The 17,021-nt window shown below is 39.6% G+C and overlaps 1 protein-coding gene across 1 annotated transcript in view; it reads right to left on the bottom strand.

Annotated features, from left to right (window-relative positions):
- wdr17 (WD repeat domain 17) overlaps positions 1 to 17,021 on the bottom strand; it is a gene marked incomplete at both ends in the record, with an annotated part of 98,075 nt that overhangs the window by 80,439 nt on the left and 615 nt on the right. The window contains 3 exons of the mRNA XM_079998662.1: positions 14,493 to 14,603; positions 15,149 to 15,379; positions 16,490 to 16,673. Of these exons, the coding sequence (XP_079854788.1) occupies positions 14,493 to 14,603; positions 15,149 to 15,379; positions 16,490 to 16,673 (526 nt within the window). The remainder of the gene's footprint in view (positions 1 to 14,492; positions 14,604 to 15,148; positions 15,380 to 16,489; positions 16,674 to 17,021) is intronic.

The raw sequence follows: 17,021 nt of genomic DNA, 5'->3' as shown, positions 1-17,021 counted from the left end.
GTAATTGGTCACAGAAATAAGCCAACGTTTTTTGTATTTCATGGAAATGTAACCTATTGCAAATATTATCCACAGAAAGAAGTAACCACTAAAATAACTCTGTAAGTATGATTACTGATGTAAACCTTTGTAAATGTGACCCTGCCCAAGACCAAACGTCAACTTACATCACTGAGACTCTACATGTACTTACATGTACTTACATGTACATATACAGACAACACGGTAAGTTATAACAATGACAAGATTTGATTTAGCGACAACATGGACATAAACAAACATTTATTCATTATGTTTGTGAAATGACATGTATTTATTATTATTGTTGTGTAAAATAATTACAAAGTTTATGTTTGTTATTGTTCCAGATGTGCAAAAATAGCCGACAATCTAAAACAATAAAGAAGCAATTGTCCAAAAATCCAGCCCTTGAGATCAGTCACAATATTCTAAAATAAATTAATAAAGAAAAATACTGTGGAAAAAAACACTAATGAGAGGACATAATGGACGAGCAAAAAATCGTAAAAACAGAACGTGAAGGTGAACAATTTCTTTATTTACCTTATATAACCTTAATATTATTAATTTACCTTTAAATAACTATGTATGACACAATGTTTATAAACTCTGTTGTGTTTGACAATTTAATACAAGTTGTAAATTGTTTATTTTCCCGTTTTTTGGGGGAATTGCTGAAGATTGCCATTTTTTGTAATACACAGTAATGATGTGCGATCTTTATAAATACTGTAAAAGTTTGTTTTGATATTTTGTCCAAAAGAATGAGAAAAAAAGTTAACAAGATGAGTTTTACAGTAAGACACTTTAATTTATGATGTCATCACACTATTTACTATAAATATTCAGGTTCCGATTCAGAATGTCCATTGGACCATGTCCAGTGTGCGGTGTAGTCTACACCGCACACCGCAGTGATTCGACATTACCAACTTTGGGTTTAGGTATATATTTATGTACTTTCTTACCTGATAGATGTCTATAGATCTGTTTGATTGATATGTTATCTCTTTGGTCCCCAATACTTTGCCAGATTAATGAAAAAAAAAGGTAAAAAAGTAGTCCACAAAAACTTGTGACCGCATTGACCGCATCGAGTTGACTCCACTGAAATGTGCGACTGAGTGATGTGTTCAAGATCCAGCGAGCCATCAGAAAAATAGAAGCCGTGCAATGGAAATTACTCACAGAAATAAGCCAACATTTTTCATATTTCATGGAAACGTAACTTATTGAAAATGTAATTGAAGGAAAGAAATCTCCAGTAAAATTAAGTTAGTTTGACTGCTGTCATAAATCTCCGTAAATATGTAAACCTGCGTAAATACGTCATAATTGAAGCACGCGAGACCTGATGTCACCTGGCGTCACTGACACTGATGTATTTATACACACAAGATAAATTATAACAATGACAGCATTTGGTTTAAAGTTAAAAATAAATGTTTTTTAAAGAAAAATCATGTATATACAGTTTCCTACAGCTAAACGTAGCAGATTTAAATGAAAGGACAGAAAATGTTAAGTATTGAGAAGTTCTTCCCTAATGATTCTAATGACAAATTCATGTTAAAGTTCCATAAATGTTGTCTGCATTACAATATAGACAAGTAATCTATTAAACTGAATTCTCCAATTCTACATTAACAGAAAAAAATATGTATTTATTATATTTATAAAATAAAATGTATTTATTATTATTGTTATGAAAAGTAACAATACATAACAAGTGGTATAAGGATTTAGATTTGAACAATGAATGGAATAATCCACTTTCCAAAATTGAAGAAGATCCAAAAACCACAAACAGCAACAATGAATCTATCTGCATTGATAATATTGTAAATGAAAATTTAAGTTGAGAATCTGAAAATATTGATGAAACAACACAACCGATAAACATGGCATAGCTGACAAACAACAACATGGAGTGTTTATGGACACATGTTTCCAACCAGTTGATATTGTACAGGAACTATGAGACCAGCAGAAGGGAACAAACCTGTACGATTATTGGCAGATAAAACCAATGAAGCAAAATGTTTCCCAGTTCTTTTCCCAAACAACAATGTTTCATACATGTTGTCATCCAAGTTTGATTCACACGATCTACATTTGTATCAGGAAATATTGATACTTGATTGATTGATACTTTACAAACTCACCGGATATTGGCCTTACATTGAGAACACAGTCACTTTGTGAGATCATTAACCCATGCTATATAAATCCACAATTCGTCTCTGAGTGGTGGTAAAAATCGAAAAATTGTAACTGGTGCCACCTTGCACAGAATCCGGAGAACTGTAATACGTATCTAACACGAATAAACTGTACCCTGTGTATTGCTGCCTGCAGCTATATCTATCATTATTATTATTAGGGGTCCATCCCGTGAGGCAGGACTTCATGCACAACAGGTAGTAGACAGCCACCTTCTAATTTTAAGGATCAAGTCATAACACGCAAGTGTATCGGCTTGTATTAGTAATTCTGTGTGTCACCAGAACTCAGAAAACTTGATTTACCGCTCATTGGAAACTTGGAAAATGTAACTCGCTTTAAACGTAATGCTGATGTAAAGCGACAGCACAAACTAATGCTACGTTGTAGGTTAACTCAAAAATGTGTGATTGGTTTCAATAATGGACCCAGTGTATTGCTGCCTGCAGCTATATCAATTATTATTATTAATTATTATTATTATTATTATTATTATTATTATTATTATTATCATTATTATTATTATTATTACTATTGTTATTATCATTATTAATCTAGCCACTGGGAGTGCACAAGCCAGTGTGTCATCAGTGCCAGTCCTAAGCCCGGATGAATAGAGAGGGTTGCATCAGGAAGGGCGTCTGGCGTAAAAACCATGCCAAATCAAACATGCAGACAACAAATCAGATTTCCATACTGGATCAGTCAAGGCCCGGGTTAACAACGGGTGGCAGTGGAAATTGTGCTACTGTCGGCCAAAGAAGAAGAAGAGGGTGAAGGCGTGTCCAGAGACAGCAGGAGCAGAAGGAGGGTAGGAGTGTAGAGTTGAGAGTAGGAACTTTGAATGTTGGCACTATGAAGGGTAAAGAGAGAGGCTGACATGATGGAGAGAAGGGAGGTAGATGTACTATATGTACAAGAGACCAGGTGGAAGGGGATTAAAGCCAGGAGTATCGGAGCCGGGTACAAACTGTTCTACCATGGAGTGGATTGCAGGAGAAATGGGGTAGGGATAGTCTTGAAGGAAGAATGTCGAGTGTTTTGGAGGTGTTGAGAGTGTCGGACAGAGTGATGAGCATGAAGCTGGAAATTGATGGGGTGATAATGAATGTGGTCACTGCATATGCTCCCCAAGTTGGGTGTGAGATGGAAGAGAAAGAGGAATTCTTTAGTGAGTTGGATGTAGTGGTGGAGAGCGACCCCAAGGGAGAGAGAGTGGTCGTTGGAGCAGATCTCAATGGGCATGTTGGTGAAGGGATCAGAGACATAGGTGACGAGAAGGTGATGGGTAGGTATAGTGTCAAGAAGAGGAATGTGGAAGGACAGATGGTGGTGGATTTTGCCAAAAGGATGGAATTGGCTGTTGTGAAAATGTATTTCATGAAGAGGGAGGAACACAGGGTGACATACAGTACAAGAATGGAGGAAGGTGCACACATCTTATGCAGGAGGTGCAATCTGAAAGAGATAAGTGACTGCAAAGTGATGGTAGGGGAGTGTGTTGCTAGGCAGCATCAGTGTATCATGCGGGAAGTGGAAGGAAGACAAGGACTTTTGGTGGTGGAATGAGGAAGTACAGGACAGCATAGAGCAGAAGAGGTTGGCGAAGAAGAAATGGGATAGTCAGAGAGATAATGAAAGTAGACAGTAGTACAAGCTAATGCAATGCAAGGCGAAGACAGAAGTGGCAAAGGCAAAGGAAAAGGAATACGACGAGTTGTATGAGAGGTTGGACAGTAAGGAAGAAGAAAAGGACTTGTTTGGATTGGCAAGACAAAGGGACCAAGCTGGGAAGGATGTACTGCAGGTTAGGGTGATGAAGGATAATGATGGGAATGTGCTGACTAGTGAGGAGAGAGTAATGAGAAAGTGGAAGGAGTACTTTAAGGAGCTGATGACTGAAGAAAATGAGAGGGAGAGAAGAGTGGATGATGTGGGGATAGGTGTTGTACCCCATCCTGAAGGAGAACCGGCAGAGGGGTAAACGGGTATCGCTGGTTGTTGATAAACTATATAGACGGTTTGTTGTTCCGACACTCGACAACCAGAGTTTCCGTTGTCCAGAAATAATCAGTTTTTGACTGGGAAAAACTGTTGAAGTCCGACACAATTAAATCTCTCTGGTCATAATGTCCAGCGAAATTAATTCCCTTTAAGCACAATTTTAATTGGTGCTGGGCGATAAAACAATTATGATAATTTTCACCATATTTTTTCCTCTGTGTCAAAAGAAAATAGACTCGATCATTTGATAAAAAATTCCGCAGATCTGTTCATTTCCATGTTCTGCAAGTTGCAACGGAAAGCCAATCAGTTTGGACGATATAAAGCTGACCTTTCACCTCGAACCAATCATGTTTGTCAATATAGAGATAAGCCCTGCTCTACCCTTGTGGACAGGTTGCCCTTGTAAACACAGCAGACACACACACACGGAGCAGCTACAGAGGCTGCACTCTGTCGTCCAGAACTCTGAAGAGAAACAGAAAGATGATGTAATGTGACAACAAGGACACACATCCATATTTGGGCATTTTTGGGGATATTTAAGTTCTGACCCAAAGCAGTCGGTAAATATCCATTGTGTTGTAAAATATTGAGACGAGACAGAGAACACCACAAACTTTATTATTTAATAAGACCTACTTTCCATGCTTATATCATTTTTAATTTTATCAAAATCTTGTTGGAGTGAAATGTTAATTAAAAGTTCTGCACTTGTAACTTACTGTTCGCAAACAGAAATTATTTGATTTCAAGTAGTAATATTTGTAATATTTAATTTTGAAAACACCTTAACTGAGGGGCTTTATTTCATTTAAAACATTCAATAAAAAATTTTATAAATCTACATGCCTTCATGAATTCATTCTTTATATAGCCTGCCTATGAATTGTTTTTAAGCTCAATAAATACAGATAATATTTGACCAGAATCTCTCCCATTTGTCCGGGACACTGAAATGTTCCAGGACACATGGGCCGGCAGCAATATTTTTTAACATAAACTCTGTCGTCCACCACACCCTGGTTATTCTGATAATTCTGATATACAAGATGTAGAAATTATAATCCTATCAATGTCAGGATTGTAAATATTGCTCACTCTCATTGTCGCACCTTCCTAATCCCTCCCTCCCTACTTCTCTAATCACTCTCACTATCCACTCTCTATGTATGTCTGACTTTGCAAAGTTCTATGTTTATCTTTGTCTATATGTCACTTTTTTGTGTAGATACGTATCCCTACAAACTTCCTGCAATACTAGGACAGTTTAATGGAATGTAAAGGAGAAAAACACAGACTTATCTATGGGCACAGTAGTATAGCTATTGCATTGGATGCACAGTGCTGCTGCATGGGGAAACTACAAATCCACATCCATCACCCCCCATTCATCAACTAACCTCAATGGCATCCATTACATTTGTTGGTTAGAATGTGAGAGGCAGCGGCTCACCAGCTAAACCTAACAAAATCCAAAGTCACATCACCAGGATGAACCCCAGCTTCTGTCCACTGCAAGAAACTCACCTCACTGCATCTGAGCACCTCAAACTCAGAGCTAAATGGGTGCATCAGATGTTTTCTGTATCACATAATTCTAAAAAAAATTGGCGTTTCTATATTGATCAATAAAAACATCCTATATCAGAATAGAACCACAATATCAGACACAGAAGGGCGATACATAATGATTAACGGAATTTTAGGAAACATAAAATTAACCATGGCTAATATTTATGGCCCCAATGAAGATGACCCAAATATATTTCACAATATATTTTCAAAATTCTTAAAATTCTCTGACTCAGTTATTATACTGGGAGGGGACTTCAACAGAGTACTTGATCCAAGATTATACCATTCACAAACCAGAGATAATTACAGGTCCTGGTGTTCATCTGACATCCTAAAACAATATATGAGTGATCTTGCTCGTGGTGATTGTTGCCGATCAAATAATTCACATAATAGAGAATACAAATATTACTCACCACCCCACAAAAGCTTCTCTAGAATTGACTTTTTTTTGACAAGTAACTCGGTAATGTCCAAAATCACTAATCCTGAAATCCACCCTATTGCAGTCTCCGATCAGGGGCCGATTGGTTTCAGCCTCATTATTGAAGCCAACCCGAACCCTTCTGGCAGGTGGCGGTTTGACACCCCATTTCTGACGGATAAAGAATTTAACCATTTATTTTCCAGAGAATGGGCATCCTTCATTGAACTGAATGACTCTCCAGAAATATCACCATCTTTACTCTGGGAGACGGCAAAGGCAGTTCCGAGTCGTAGTATTGTTGCATTCTCCACTCACAAGAAAAAAAAGGACAAGAATGCCAAAATAAACTAGAACAATGATTAAATGACTCCCAACAAGCTCACTCACCCACTGAGCAAATCCAAAATCAGATCCAGACAATTACGTCCCAGCTTGATAATATCATCCATCAAAAGACAATTCCTTATGCAACGAACAAGAGTGAATTATTTTGAATGAAATGACAAATCAGGTACATTTCTTGCCAATCAATTTAAACGCGATACAGAAAAAACACTTATTACAGCCATCAAAGATCCACAGGGTAGGATAAGACACACCCTGCAAGACATCAATAAAATATTTAGAGACTTTTATAATAAGCTATATCACTCAGATAATAAATCAAATATATCAAACTCATTAACTCATTCCTCTGTGATATTTACCTCCCTAAACTATCTACAGAGGAGGCTATCACATTAGATCAGGCATGCCCAAAGTCCGGCCCCCGGGCCAAATCCGGCCCGTGTCTAAATTTCCACTGGACCGAAGCGTCTGTCATAAAATCAATAATATGTGGCCCGCCAGCACGTACAAAAAAAGCTATTTTATATTTCACCACAGGAAGGCAGTAGACTTGTTGCCGCACTCTCGCCGCGTGACCCCTGTGTGACTTTTACCACTGTGGTATATTTTTAGCCCATTTCTAAAATGGCAACTGGAACTAAAAAAAGTAAAGTTGACAACAAGGGCCGCCGTTTCCAGGAAGTGGAAATCTGAGTATTTTTTCACTGACATGCGAAACAACTGCGTGTGTGGGTTGTGTGACTATGGCTGTTTTCAAGGAATTCAATATTAAGCGGCACTATCAGACGAAACATGCTAACTACGATAAGCTAACGGCAAACATCTCATCTCTGGCTGAGGAGTTTTTGGCTGAGGACTTTGCAGCTATTGAAAAGGAGATCACACTTTTTTCCTCTCCTTTTTCTGTGGATCCTAATGACGCTCCAGCCCACCTGCAACTGGAGCTCATTGAGCTGCAGTGTAACGCGGAGTGTCACAGTCAGCACCAGCAACTCCCTCTTGTAAACTTTTACCGCCGGCTGGACAAAGACAGGTTCCAAGAGATTTGAATATTTGCTTAGAAAATGCTGAGCTTGTTTGGCTCGACATACTTCTGCGAGAATACGTTCTGGGTTATGAACATTAACAAGAACCGCGTGAGGACAAGACTAAGTGACTCTCACCTGCGTGACATCTTGCGCATCACAACCCAGTCTTTGAGCCAGACCTGCCCTGTTTACTGCAGTCGAGATCTCAGTATCACCCTTCACATTAATGTAGGTCAATTATTTTTTTTATTCTTCTGAGTTGAATAAATACTAAAGTCTCAGTGAATTAATTTTTCGTGATGATAAAAAACACAGTTTTGTCAAATTTCAGTCATTTAATATGACTATACTATCCTTTGTCAAAATGCACTTTGATGTGATTTGTTAAAACAAAATCAATAAATACATGTTTCTAAAAAAATTCGGAGTCAGATTTCATAAAATAGTTCATTTGCATTTAATTTATTATTATTTTAACCTTTATCCTGATAGGGCAATTGACAACAGATTCTCATTTGCAATGTCAACCTAGCTGTAGACAGCAGAGTAAAACAAAGCAAAATAAAAGCAAATACAAATAAACACGTATACAACAAACTGTACAAAGTGATAGGTAGTTACATATTTTCATGTTAATTTACAATGGTAATGGTTCAAAGAATGTCAGGCTGAATGGTCGGCCCCCATACATTTTCACCTCACCAAATCTGGCCCTCTTTGCAAAAAGTTTTGACACCCCTGCATTAGACTAACCCCTACCGGTTGATCTCAGAAGAACTCAGGAAAAGAAGAACTCAGGAAGAACTCAGGAAAGCTGTCTTTTCTATGTCCAACAATAAATCACCTGGATCAGGCTACCTAGTGGAATTTTATAAACACTTTTGGGTACTCATATCCCCACTATTCATCAGAATGGTTATCCAGATTTTGTCAAGCGCCACCATGATTCCAATCCTGAATACTGCTCTCATTTCGGTTTTGCTCAAACCCAATAAGGACCCAACCCTCACCTCCAGTTACAGACCCATAAGCCGAATTAATTGTCATTTAAATATCATTAGTAAAAAACAAACCCACGTAATTGGGAAAAAGTAATTTCATTGATAATTCACCCAGACCAAACAGGCTTTATCAAGGGAAGACACTCATCCAGCAATATTCACCATTCACACCGTTTTGTCTGATCAGCATATCTCAAAGAAAGCATATCTCAAAGAACAACGGGTTGTTTCTTTGAGAGATGGGTCATGTGCTGCTGGCAGAGCCCAAAACACCTGTAGATTCCGGACGGAGCCTCTTCCAGCACACTGTGTCTGTTTGTTTTGTGTTTTTTTTTTTTTTCCCCTTTTTTGAGCATAAAGCTGTCCCTGCACCTGCTCAGCTGGCGGATAAAAAAAACAGAGCACACAAATGTTAATTTTTTTAGATTCGAACAATTGCAAATACATGGGGGCACGGTGGCGCAGTGCATTGCACTGCTGCCTCACAGCAAGATGGTCCTGGGTTCGATTCCCGCCTGGGGTGCTGTTGGCACGGTGCTCCGGCGGGTTATCTCCCAAACAGGAGCCTTTCTGTGTGGAGTTTGCATGTTCTCCCCGTGCTCACATGGGGTTTCCTCCACCTCACGTCAGTAAGGACCCCCACCAAAAACATGCACCCATCATCGTCTGACCAGCGATGGACAATTATCACCTGGTCCCCGGGCGCGTCCACGTATGCTGCCCACTGCTCCTGGCTGTGCCCCCGGAGGAAGGACAAGCCAGGATGGGTCAAAAGCAGAGAGTCCATTTCACCGGCCACCATCAAAGCATGTGCATGTGTGTGTGTGTGCAAGCATGTGTTGTTGTGTGATGAATAAAGTCTGTTTCTTCTTGCAAGGCTTGAAGTTAAATCAATCAGTCAAAATTCTACTGTGATTGAAGGTTTTTCTTTTTACAATTCAATAATTAATAAGTAGTAGTAGTTTAATAAATATATGTTTGTGATGCGGGGATGGGATGGTTTGAGCAGCCACACCTGACCTGGATCCAGGTGATTGGGTCAGGGTGGCTGCATACCTGTTGCTCGGTATGCAGTGAGCAACAGGTTAAAACCCCTATCCTCACACACACTCAGGATAGGAGCCCTGTCATGACATGTTCGATCTGCTCCTGGCTTATTCCACCTAGCCTCCTCTCTACAATAAACTGGTGTCTACAACCCATCGTCTTCTGTGTCTCTGTGTCAGAGGGCCCTGAAAACGCCACTTGGGTGGCGTGTGACAGGCGGAACTCCCACAGTAGCAGCCGAATAGTGACTCTCTGGCACGGGGAAGGGACACAGAAGGGCCGTACAAAGACGCCCTGGAGCCACCAGCAGGTCAACAGGCGGCCCCAGCACCAACCCTCTCCCAACTGGCAGAAGCAGGGAGAAGCAGCTGTAGCAACCACGATGGGTAACTGTCTACTGCTAACTCCTCTGCCCAGCAGCCACTGCTGGGACCATCCAGCAGCCCAGCAGTCAGGCCACCCCTCCAAGCAGCCCCCCCAACAGCCAAGTCCGGCCACGTCTTCACTATACATACTTAAGGTATGGGAACCCTGTTTCAGAGTCCAGTGTTTTTAATATTTAAGGTAATGGAACCCTGTGTCAGAGTCTGTCGTTTTCTAGGTATAGTAACCCTGTGTCAGAGTCTGTTTTAAACATTATTTAATTTTTTGAGTAGGCTTTTCCAGGAATTCTTCTGAGACAGAGTTTCTTCCTGCGAGCCATAAGGTCAATGCTGAACTCACCAGGGGCCCCCACTGAGACACACATAGGCCCAACTGCCTTACTGTACTGTATGTTGCATACTGTACTGCATACTGTATCTGTACTGAGTTGCATACTGCATACTGTGCTGTATTTCTGTTTTGTTCAGTGTTACTGTATTGCTGTGCCGTAATGTTGTATACTGCACTGTATATCCCCACACACACTACCTCACTTTAGTCACATGCCCTGCACATATCTGTATATACCATAATAGTCTATTCCTTTTACTTCTATTTTGTATCCCTACGCCAAGTCAAGGTGATAGTACTTTCCCCTTTTTGGATACATCCTTGACCTGTGCATCTCAAATTTCCGGCTGATCTACAAGAGGGACTGTGGCGTGTTCAACGACAAACTGATGCCTCTCAAAAGTTTCCGCCTGGCAGTCGCCCACAGTTTGAAAGAAGTCAACAAGCCAGCATCCAAGGTTGGCCAACCATCATCCTCCTCTCCAGCTGAGATGTCATCTCAGAAGAAATGCTGTACCCCGAGACCCTCACAACCACAACCGGATGAGCGTTATGATAACTGTGGACATTTGCCACTTCACTGTGAGGTTGCACCGCCCACTGTGTGGGCGGTGCAACCTCTGCAACCTCTGCTAAAAGGGTGTGTCGCGATGGAAATTTCAGAAATGTAATGTGTTCCTTTGTTTGAATTCAAACCAGCAATGCTTTGCAGCATACCACCAAAAATAAAGTGTATTTTATGCCAAAAAAAGACATTTGTGCTGTTGCACCACCACACAGAGATGCAAGTCTGATTCATTTATTCATACAGTTAGTAGTTTATTATAATTTTTCTGAAAACATTTGTATTTTAAAATGTATTTAAACCTTTACCATAAGCGATGTCTCAACCATTTGGTAGAGGCCTATATCTAAAAAGAAATGTTGGGTCTGCGAAAGAAAAACATTTATTGTTGTTTTTATAGCCAGAAGGAAGTAAAAAATGTGAAGAAAGTTTTTCCATTGCTTTTTTCATAGTGAGGACATTAAATCTGAATGTTCTGCCATTTTGTACAAATTCAGAATGCTGAATTACAAAAGTATTTTCCTGTTCCTTTTAATTTCCTGTTTTATCTTGATACATTTTCTAGCACCAGAATTTTGTATTTTATTTTGATACATTTATTTGATGGGTATTTTGTAACAAGATACATTTTGATGTATCTTTGACCATCCCTGAGTGTATGTGTACATGCCTAATTGAGATGGTGTTTTGTCGGATAGGTATGGGGGTGGTTGGCTTTAAAGAAAAAATGATGGCCATTGATTTAACTTTCCCTTGAGAACATGTAGCATGTGTCTTTGTTATCATGTGTATGTTATCTTTGTAATAAAATAAAGATAAATAAACAATTTAAGTAGGCTTATAGTAAATTGAATACAAATTTACACACCCTCTGCAAATGCAATGTCTGAATCCCTCCACTTCTTAACCCTCACGAAGACATGGATCATACCAGCAAACACTACTACTACTACTGCTACTACTATACTCTTTGTCTCACATCACCATACCCTCCTGCCACTGAGGGGGCACAGGCCTTGTCATGTCACCTGAGTGGACTTATAATAACCTCCTGCTTTCATATCTTCTCTTGTCTCTTATCCACACAATATTGTGGTGATCTACCAAATTCCACAATGAAATGGATGTCCTCCTCACCCTCTTTCTTGAAGATGGCACTCCACTCATTCTCCTGGGAGACTTTAACATCCAACCAGAGAAACTACAATCTCCTGACTTTCTCAACTCTCCCTGTATCAGACCACCATTTTGCCTTGTTATCCTACTTGCTAAGATGGCTGTAACACTACTGCTTATCTCAAAGCCAACTTGCCTCTGATCTTGTATCCTTCGATCATCTCTCAGAAAAAGATATACCGACACTTGTCCAACCCAACCAACTTGCCCCCTCGATCCTCTCCACCCCACTCTTCTCCAAACAATCTCCATACTGGACATACAGTCATCAACTCCTCCCTGTCCTCAGGCTCTGTTCCTACTGCCCTGAAGTCTGCCAAAGTCAAGCTTGTACTCAAGAAACCATACCTTGTCCCAACTGCTGTCCAAAACTATACCTGGGACACTTCTTTCCTTTCTATCCAAAACCCTTGAGCGAGCCCTCTCCAACTCTCTCTCTCTCTACTTCTCTCACCGTAGACTCACACCAAAAGCGACATGCAGCGACAAGGTGGCCGGAAAATCATGACGCGATCTCGGACACTTGTTGATGGGAGAAAGATGAGCGGAGTTCAACTTTATGCTAATAAGCTGTGGCGTGGGGCAGCGATAATGAATTTCTGCGGGTTCATCCACTAATAAACCGCGAACAAACTCTTGACTTTTGTTCCTACAAAACTTTTGTTGCTAAAATAGACTAAAAGCTCATTGTTGCAGTAGCCGTTTTCACCATACTAGATGTAATGCTAAGCTATCAATTTATAGAGACATTTTAAAAAAAATATGGAAGAAGTTTTGGGGGGTGGTTGGGATACCTGGTGAGGTTTATTACATGATTACAAAAACGTGGAAGTCCAAGTTCGATCTCTCCTGAAGTTAAGTTCTCATGGAGACTGTCCCTATACTTCTATAGCATAGTTTGGCATAGTTTTATTAAAAGTATTTTTCATGTACAGTATGATGTCATATAGCACAAATTACATGGTCAGAATATATGTGAATATTTTTGAGAAGTTAATATGATAGGTATAAAAAAAAACATATATGATTTAGACTACTGTACGTATGTGCATTTACACACTCACATACTGTACATCTACAAAGAGAGAGACGGTTGCAATGTTTTGTTATTGTATTTTTTTATCATTAGTTGATCAGTTCAAGAAAAAATGGAAAGGACACATACAGAAGGGAGAGAAAGAGATGAGCAAGAGTGGTGCTGGGACAGAAGGAAGACACTTGATGGGTGGGGCAATGTTGCATATATTAATATCTTAAATGTTAAGTTATACTTGATAAATAAATATGAAAATAACCGTGTCACTGGAAAGAAATATATTTGCAAACAACATATAATAAATGAATGCAGCTATCTGCACATGTATCTGTATATACGCTGCTATGGCAACTACTCAGTGATGAGTTGAACAGGAATGCCCACAAGCGACAGCAATCACTTCTGGTATGAGCCTACAGCGACAGCACTTTGGCTGATTCAGCGTACCGAAGCAATAAAATCACTTCTGGTGTGAGCATACAGTCAGAACTACCTCTTCAACGCACTTCAATCTGGCTTCAAGACTTTCCACTCCTCCGAGACTGTTCTCCTTGCTACCATGGAGACCCTTCACACTGCCAAGGCTTCTTCCCTATCGTTTTTCCTTATTTTCCTAGATTTACTTTGACACAGTTAACCACCAAATCCTTCTCTCCACCCTCACTAAACTTGGAATTACAGGATCTGCTGGGTTACATTATACTTGGCCAATTGCTTATACCAGGTCTCATGGAGAGGATCCCTGTCCAGACCTTGCACTCTAAACACTGGAGTCCCTCAGGCAGCCCACCAGCATGTCTAGTGTTCAAGCAACCAAAATTCTCTCTTTTCACCCATGTTGAGTTAATTTTGTAGATGCTATATTTGGTATTCACGGTTTGCGTCATAGTTGTACTTTATACAGTATGTGGCATTATGGTACGATTCTCCGGCAGGGAAGTTCAGTTGTTCTGGTGGCTACAAATATGTCAAGTAAAGAGTTGAATTCAACAAAGTTGTCATCATTGAGTTAACACTCCATATCTCCAATCTCCAATTGGTCATCCCAGTCATGACTCTTTTCATTCCGTTCTGACAGAAGGGGGGAACGAACTACCCCCTTCCGTCAGAACAGCTGAATTGCTTCCTATCTTTCGTCGCAGCCACGGACGTTGCCAGGGACAACCACTTCTGCATCTGGTTTTCATTCAAAAATACCGCACAATAAACATCCAAACCATTAAACCATTATATTTCCTTAGACTCAATCATACTGACAAAGTCTCATAACATTATGTCCCCGGTGGAAGGCTCTTCAACAAACATGAACTCTAGTATATCCTACCTAGTAGATAGTCTGTGGAGAGAGGGTCCCATTCCAGAGCTGTGACGGGATCCTCTTCATCTGTCCCCTCCAAGGACTCTGGACGCAAGACATGCTTTTGACTCTTACAGCCTAGGCAGGTAAGGGAGAGGTAGGTAAGTAAGTGAGTGAGTGAGTGAGTGAGTGAGTGAGTGAGTGAGTGAGTTCAATGATGTGTTCAATGATCTTAATGAGGGAAAAATGCTAATTCCATGAATTGTTAAATATGTAACTTTAAAAAGACAATAACAGACTTTTGATGGTCTCCTCTGAATGAAGAAAATGGTAGATGTCTTTCCTTATTTTGACATTTTTGAGAAAAGAAAGTCTTACCAAATAGGATTATGAAAGCGATGTACACATTCGTATGTGTTGTATCTGCATAGTTAGGCTGTTATTCCTGCCGAAGCGTTTTGAGCAGTAGGTTTTTATCAAGTTTTTCATCAAATGTTCCTCATGTATTTCAGTACAATACAAATGATTGCGAATTCAATTATTTCTTCAACTATCTCATTAAGAAAAAAATACAGCAATTATCTCATTTCTTTAGGGGAAGTAAATATTTTTTTAAAGAGAACAACAGATTTTTCATGCTCTCTCCTCTAAAATAATTTATTTAGTCTGTATTATTCCACTACCTGGCTGGAATATGGACAAACTCCCATCTGTGTGACCGAACACCAGTTTGCCTTTCTTGGTGGGGTGCCATCGGAACAGGCAAATGTCGGATAGGAAGGAGTGGGCTTCCTTATGCACTGTGACGCCTGAGTCAAGGCCTCCATAGACCCAGACATAGAGGGGTCCACGGTGGGACACAAAGGCAATGCCACCTGTAGAGTTCCAGCACCAGCTGACAGAAGCAGGAATACCTAGAAAGGAACCACACAGGCTTGTATGATTAGTAACTGATAAAGGGCTAAGCCAAATGAACTTGACATGACTTGGATTTTTGAGTACATCCCAGTCATGTATTTTAAATTCTCTTAAGCTGTCACAACACAAGAAGAATGCAATGCAACGTTTCATGTGAAGTAGGGGATGGATGAGCCTTGTGGTCAAATCTAGGTTATACTACTAGTATCCTTACTGTTTGAAATACCTCTTTGTGTTTATGTTCAAAGTAATTCAATGAGGTTCTTTATAATAGTTAAAATAAACAATATCCATTTCAACATATTTTAAAATTCTTAAAGGTATAATTTTTATGGCAGCCTTTGAAGTCTCGCTGCTTGCCAATGGTACCTTCTGATAGGAAGCTCTTTGAAAGGTCAGCATTAACTGGGTCAGTTATTCTGAGTCATGTTATTTGAACTATTTGAACTTTGAGGCTCTTGATTCAGTGTACATTCTTAGTCGTGCGCCACTTCAGGGGTACAATTGCTGTCAGGTTGGGGTCAATATTAGTAGGGGACGTGTCCGGTGACCTGACTGACTTGGCTGTTTGGACCTCTCTTTGATTGAGGACATTGCTTGATTGAGGACTTTGGCTCAAAAACATAACTTCCATCTTCTGCTCTTATTTAGCTGGAGGAAGTTGTTGCCATCTATCAACACTTTATGTCTTAAAGCAATCAAAAAGAGACTACAATGAACGATTGTCCCCTCTTTCAGCGGAAGGTACAACTGTGTGTTGTCAAAATATTAAATTACATGTCCAAAATATGATTAGATCAGTGTTTATTTCAACATGATTAACAAAAAACCTAGAATGTCAATATATCTTTAATAATTTCGGGGATTAATAAAGTGTTATCTTATGTTTTATCAAGAATATATGTCTGCAGAATAAATTGATATCCTACAGAGGGTGCCAACCAGGACAAATTAAGATTAATTCCATAAAACACGTCACACAAAATGACATAAAATGTCTTCCTCAATAATTAAAAAAAACAACTACTGGTAAAATGGCAGAATATAAAGGCAACACACAGACAAACTATCACGTACTTACATTTATATCACATACACATGCCTACCTTTGGTGTTGTCCAGGCGGGCAACAACCTTTTGTTCCGCTACATTCCAGATGATGAGCAGATTATCTGCTGAGGCTGAGGCAAATAAGTCATGGTTGTCTGGACACCAGCTGATGGCCGTTATGGTCTTCTTGTGTTCTGACATGATGGACCTCAACTTAAATTCATTGTACTGCTGGTCCAACTGAAGGAGGAGGGTAGAGTGAGACAGAGGTAGAAAGTTAAAATAAAATCAAAAGGATATCAATCTTTTAAATGCCTAAAGGTCCTTCAAAAGCTACTGGTACGCCTATAAAGCCAATTATGTGGTTCTGTGACCTTACCTACATCAACCATCCATTCCATTAATTCTGCAAAAAGATTTGACACTTTGCGTCATGCAGATTTTTCCAATCTGCTTCTGTTGACATTGAATTTGGAACAAACTGTTTCAGGAAAATAAGGGAATTTAATTTAATTGAATTTGAGAATAACTGTGCGGAAGAAATAACAGTATCCAAAGAAACAAGTATAAGCCTTCTGAGAGCAGCAT

The sequence above is a fragment of the Zeus faber genome (assembly GCF_960531495.2).
Source record: "Zeus faber genome assembly, chromosome: 4".
In the NCBI taxonomy this organism is placed as follows: Eukaryota; Metazoa; Chordata; class Actinopteri; order Zeiformes; family Zeidae; genus Zeus; species Zeus faber.
Note: the sequence above shows the minus strand (reverse complement) of the source record. Positions and strands in the feature narration are given on the sequence as shown.